The 6,015-nt window shown below is 32.7% G+C and overlaps 1 protein-coding gene across 2 annotated transcripts; it reads left to right on the plus strand.

Moving 5' to 3' along the window:
- The first annotated feature begins 473 nt into the window (after nt 1-473).
- LOC110917523 (NAC domain-containing protein 105) lies at nt 474-4,799 on the plus strand. Of its 2 annotated transcripts, XM_022162058.2 has the most exons (4): nt 474-827; nt 2,724-2,917; nt 3,365-3,639; nt 3,855-4,799. In XM_022162058.2, exons 2-4 carry the CDS (start codon nt 2,758-2,760, stop codon nt 4,530-4,532), a joined length of 1,113 nt encoding a protein of 370 aa, XP_022017750.1. In that variant the 5' UTR covers nt 474-827; nt 2,724-2,757; the 3' UTR covers nt 4,533-4,799. The 2 variants fall into 2 exon arrangements, with proteins under 2 accessions (XP_022017750.1, XP_022017751.1); XM_022162059.2 differs by lacking the exon at nt 474-827 and having other exon boundaries at nt 1,851-2,917.
- Nucleotides 4,800-6,015: the final 1,216 nt, after the last annotated feature.

The following is a 6,015-nucleotide window of genomic DNA, read 5'->3' on the forward strand; positions in this document are numbered from 1 at the left end:
TTATTTTATATGAAAAAAGTTCTTACCCTAATTATTATATATTAAACTCTTAAAATATGTTTCTAATACAAGTATCACTTTTTTTTTTCAAAATTAGGAAATTGTCTTAAAAAGTATTTCTGCTTTTGGTTATGTTATGTATTAGCCTTGCCTATTCATTCTAAAAAGGCAAAATACAACACTAGTTTCAGATCTTAGGATACTTAATGCTAATAGTATGTCATGAAAATATGTATTATGATATTTAATTATTTTTTGTAGGGGTTAATTACACTAAATTAATGTAAGTTATTTTACAGATTTATTAATGGTTGTTTAAAAAAAGAAAAAAAGATATATTATATAATATATATATACACATAATAGTGAAAAAAAATATTATTGTGAAAAATTCTTTATTGTTGTTTCTTTCTGTCTTTATCTTTATTCTCTCTCTAGCCTTTACTTACCCATAAGCCATCATCTTTCATCATTAGGGTTTTTGTTTCTCTCTCTTCATTCTTGGTCTTCTTGTTGTTGTTTTGTCCTATTTAACCCTATTTCCATGCCATTCTCCCATTGGACCCTCTTCTTTCTTCTCTTTTTAGCTTCTTCCTTCAATGTTTCACATCGGCTTCAATTCCCAAGACCAGACAACCTTAATCTTCTTCTTGTCTTTTGTCTTTGATCCATCCCAAGATTCCTCCTGCATATTCGGAGCCACCCCACTTCATGAACACCAAAACCTAACCATAATCTCTCATCAAGATCAGATCTTTAGAAGCCTTTAACTTCTTCTTGAATTAAAGGAGGTTAATTATTTACTTTTCAAGAAGAAAGTACATTTGGTATGAACATGAACTCACTTCATTAATTAACGGTTTCTTTCTTCATGTTGATAACACAATCATTGAACTTATAGCATGCCCATTGTGTATTTCAACAAGATTATATACACATATAATCTTGTGTGGATATTAATGCTACTGTGAGAAAAAGGCATACGAACAAAAATTAGTGTCACCTTTGTGTGTGTGTCTATTAGAATTATGAGTTTTTGTTCATTATTACATCCAATAACATGCTACCATTATCCATCGCATGCTCCTTCTATTTCCTCCTTTATTTTCTTTCTTTTTATCATCCAGAATCATCATCAGCTTTGTAGTGTTTCTGTGATCATATCAACATAACCTTGTTATGTGGGTAGAAATCTAGTTCCTTTATCACATGATCACATCCGCATAACCGTGTTATCACATGTATGTTTGATACATCTTATTTGTTTGTGATCCCATTTCTTTTGAATCATATGTTATTGTTCATGGAACCTAAGCAATATGTTATCATGAACAACTCACTGGTAACAAACAAACAAACGTACCCAGTAGCATCTCACTCATCATACAAGTGATTCAACCAGTTTCTTAAATATGTTTCAAATCGCTAATTAACTAATAGTTTCATAAACTTTGAAAGTTCGATCTCTTCTGTTTTGTACTTAGTTCTTTGGGGATACCTGTGACAGCTAAAGCTTTTCTTCTTTCATTGAGGAGCTAAAAATTTTACCTTGTTTTCTTTAGATTAATGGTTGCATGTAGTTTTATCACCATACATAAGTAGTATAATCTAATAAAACTACTAATTCTATATTTAATGCATACAAGCTCTCACTTTTAAACTAGTATTCTCTTTCATCCTTCATGTTAAGTAGTATGATCTAATAAAACTGTAAATGACTTAAAAAATGTCAAATAATAGTTTCTTTTACTTATTCATACATTTAATGCATATGCTCTCACTTTTAAACCAGTATCTTTCTTTCTTCCTTCATGTTGTGTATGTTTAACATGTGATTTTGTGAATATATACTCTCCTGATTTTAATGCTAGTATCTTGCTAGCATGCTTATATATATGGGGTTGTAGAGTTAGCATTTTACTTGCATTTATAAGAGAAAGGGGTTATTGGAGTCCATAAATTTCACATAGCTCTACTTCGTTCTTAAGATTGATAATCTTGAGCAAAGAGATCAATGTTAGCTCGCGTGTGGTTTAGGTTTTCATGAAATTATGTACTCTTGAGTTCATGATGAGCTAGCCTTAATTTCATATGTTATGGTTGTGATCTTGAACCCTTCATTCCCTCGAACACAAGTATTTGATCAATTTAGCAAATTGTTAGCTCCAATTAAATCGACAGTATGTCCTGACATAAGGGGTATTTAGCGACGACATCTGTCGCCCCTATGCCTTGTTTTCTTGTAGTGATTATCTGCGAATCGATATATTGCATTCATTATAAACTAAATAAATGGTTTTAAACTTCAGTATGGTCTTCATAAAAAATACTCTATATATTCTGATCAATCTTGGTTGGAATCAGTTTGATCAACCCCATTGCACCAACCACAAAAACTTTGTTATTTCTGATTTATATTATCCTTGAATTTGAAACATTCTAACCGTCATTTAACCAATTAACTAGGTACTGTAGTGAATTGTTACATTGAGCCCGCAAAAGGTTCATTACGTTGCACTTGAAAGTTTCAAACACTTGCTCTCCCAAGTTCTACCCTCTTCATGTACGCTTGATAGATCGAATTAGAACGATAAATGATAATTATTATTTACATATATAACGTAGTCGATACATCAATCATTAGATGCATGAATTCAAAATTTGCAGTGTGATCATAGTAGTTCCTAAACTAAATCCATCAATCAAACCAAACTGGATGGCAGGTTGAAATTTTCGTAAAAACAAAGAAAAAGAGATATGAACACATTTTCACATGTACCTCCTGGCTTTCGGTTCCACCCCACTGATGAAGAGCTTGTAGATTACTACTTAAGGAAGAAGATCAACTCAAGAAGGATTGACCTAGATGTCATCAGAGATATTGATCTTTACAAAATTGAGCCATGGGATCTGCAAGGTACAACCTTAAATCATTAATGTTCTTTAACAAACCATATTTCCGCAACTCACACTAGGAAGTTTAGGTTTTTTATAGTTTGAGATACATTTCAACTATATGTCAACCAATCTTCACAATATTTTAGGAAATATGGTTTCTAGATATTTATAATTTGTTTGGTATGTGCTATCTTATTGTAAAACTTTATGTAGCATAAAAATTACACAGATAAAATTATATTTTGGTGATCCGTCAGTAAATTCTTTGTTCATACTTGATTCCCCACGGTTGGTACCTTTACAGACAGATATATTAACGGCCAATATTTGATCTGATTTATAGTTTATTCTTGTGCATCAATTATTTTGGGAAAATGTATCATTTTATTGCATGCACTTGTGAGTAATCCTAAACTAGTCGTTGATGGCAACACGATCATGCTAATTAATCGTTAAGTTTCAATAGAGCTATGTAGGCTGGGTACCGAAGAGCAACACGAATGGTATTTCTTTAGTCATAAAGATAAGAAATATCCAACTGGAACCCGAACGAATAGAGCTACAACAGCAGGATTCTGGAAGGCTACGGGAAGAGACAAGGCGATTTACTCGAAGCATGACTTGGTTGGGATGAGAAAGACATTGGTTTTCTATAAGGGCCGTGCTCCCAACGGACAAAAATCAGATTGGATAATGCACGAGTATCGGCTTGAAACGGATGAAAACGCAACCACAACTCAGGTGAGTAGATGTAATTATTTGAACCTATATTTTTTTTCTACGGAGTCGAGGTCTTAACGAGAGCAACTTCTCTATCCTCTACGATAGAGGAAAGGTTTGCCCCCAGACTCTACCCAAAACTCTGCTATACATAGTGAGATTTTGTTGAGTATGTTTGTTTGTTACATTTTATGTTAATACATATTGACAAATTTAACTATCTTATTTGGAAACAGGAAGAGGGGTGGGTGGTATGTAGGGTATTCAAGAAAAGATTACCCACAATGAGGAGAGCAAGTGAACATGAATCACCAATTTGGTATGAAGATCATCAAGTCTCATTCATGCCAGATATTGATTCACCAAACCAAAACAATTCTTTATCTCACTCTCACTTGGTGAACCCTAATTACCAATACCCTTATGGGTCTTGCAAGAAAGAGCTAGACCAGATGCAAAATTACCAGATTACCCCTGATCATTTCCTCCAACTTCCTCTTTTGGAGAGTCCAAAACTACTCCCTACTTTCAATGCTTCCATGCCCATTTATGGTATTAACACAAACCAAGCCGGAGTTATCAACTATCAACCACCTTCACTCACACATGACGAAAACAACAGCAATAGTCATCCAAATCAAGATCAAAATGTCAACAATCAAGTGACCGATTGGCGAGTTCTTGACAAGTTTGTTGCATCACAGCTACTTAGCCAGGGTGACGTCATTTCAACTAAAGAAGATCATTTTGCAAATATGGATGATAACATCTTGCAGTCGCATGATGATCATGAAAGATCAAACTCTGGGCTCATTAAACATCAGAACAAGCAAGAACTCGAAATGCCAGGGGTACTGCCAGATCAAGATGCCTCAAATTCTACCTCCAGTTGTCCAATTGATCTGTGGAAATAAAAGAAAAGGTCGTTTTCAAAGTCATTAAATGGAAGTATAGAAGCAAATTTCAATTGTTATTGTACATAATAAAGAATTTAAGTGCTTATATACATGTAACCCTATATATTAAAGTTTATACATTGTCAATTAGACTATATATACGGAATGCCCCTTAATATTATTGTCAGTTAAGCTAAATATTAATGAGGATTGTATATGTTATAACTAAAAAATCAAGGGATTGTTTAGTTATCAGTATTGTAGCCTTGTAGGAATGGGAGTGTTGCTGTGTGTCTTATAGTTACTTGTGATCACAGCATCATATGTTTTGTGGAATGAAATTTATTTTTTATCTAGAATAAGACAGCCGTTTGCATGCGCTGTTTATGTGTTTTTACTTTATGTTATAATTATTTGATTTCAGTTTAGGAGAGTTTTGTTCAGTTTTGTGTGTGTATTTATTGAGGAGAGTTTTGTTCAGTTTTGCTTGTGTAGTTATTGATAAATAATATTGAATTACTCTTAAGAAAATCTTTATAAACAGCTTACAACCAAATAATTATAATTATGAAAGTAAATATATAAATATGATAATGCAATTATATCCAAATATAACGATTGGATACATTATTTTGTATTTGGTGGACTCGTGTGTGTACATATTTCATATGTTTAGCCTTAATGTGGAACGAGGTGTAATTTTACGTTGTCTTGTATGGGGTTGTGATATATTATTTTGTATTCGGTGGACTCGTGTAATATTGCCGGGTTAACAATTGATTGACCAGTAGTTTTTAATAATATCCGTTAGCCGTCCAAAAAAAAAAAAAAAAACCATCTTTCACATGTGATGCAGTTTTTTTTTTGTTTCAAATAAAAAAAACATCTTTAAAGTATTAATTTTTTTTTTGTTTTTCTTTTCGAGATAGAGTCGATAAATTGAAGCCGTTTTTTTGTCTGTTTTAGCCACATTCTCCATTCGTTTGACAACAATCATGATCAAAATAATTTCGTTTTTTATTTCTGGATATAAATATTCTAACCTGCAGATGCAAGAAAACACAGCCCTCAGAGTGTGGAAAACGTTGTCCATGCATGCAATAATACTCTCTCATTAAATGGTTGCAACTATTGTACATATGTTAACATTTTAAGACTTTTTCTTTTTTATTAGTTAAATATTTCACTAATGAAGAATAAGTTAAAGATCAAACCCTCTGGTGCAATTGTTTCTGATTCATGAAAATGTTAAAGAGAGAGAGAGAGAGAGAGACAACTTTACATTTATGTGTGTGTTTGTCTGTGCATCGAAGGATATCTACATGTAGTTATTCTTTTTAAGTGCAATTTTTTTCACCGAACCTTAAACTTGCAAGGCCCGATTCTCGAACCCACACCATTTGTGTGAGCTAAACATCATACTACTAGACCACTAGTTTATAAATGGATATACATATATATGTGTTGAAATGACTGGTGAGATTGATATGGTAGCTGGTAA

The sequence above is a fragment of the Helianthus annuus genome, chromosome 16, assembly GCF_002127325.2.
Source record: "Helianthus annuus cultivar XRQ/B chromosome 16, HanXRQr2.0-SUNRISE, whole genome shotgun sequence".
NCBI classification, from domain to species: Eukaryota; Viridiplantae; Streptophyta; class Magnoliopsida; order Asterales; family Asteraceae; genus Helianthus; species Helianthus annuus.

Bases quoted from the DNA above. Each gene is read 5' to 3' on its own strand.
- LOC110917523 (XM_022162058.2), top strand. From the start codon at position 2,758: ATGAACACATTTTCACATGTACCTCCTGGCTTTCGGTTCCACCCCACT. The intron at 2,918-3,364 runs GTACAACCTTAA...AAGTTTCAATAG, and splicing joins TGAGCCATGGGATCTGCAAG to AGCTATGTAGGCTGGGTACC. The intron at 3,640-3,854 runs GTGAGTAGATGT...ATTTGGAAACAG, and splicing joins AAAACGCAACCACAACTCAG to GAAGAGGGGTGGGTGGTATG.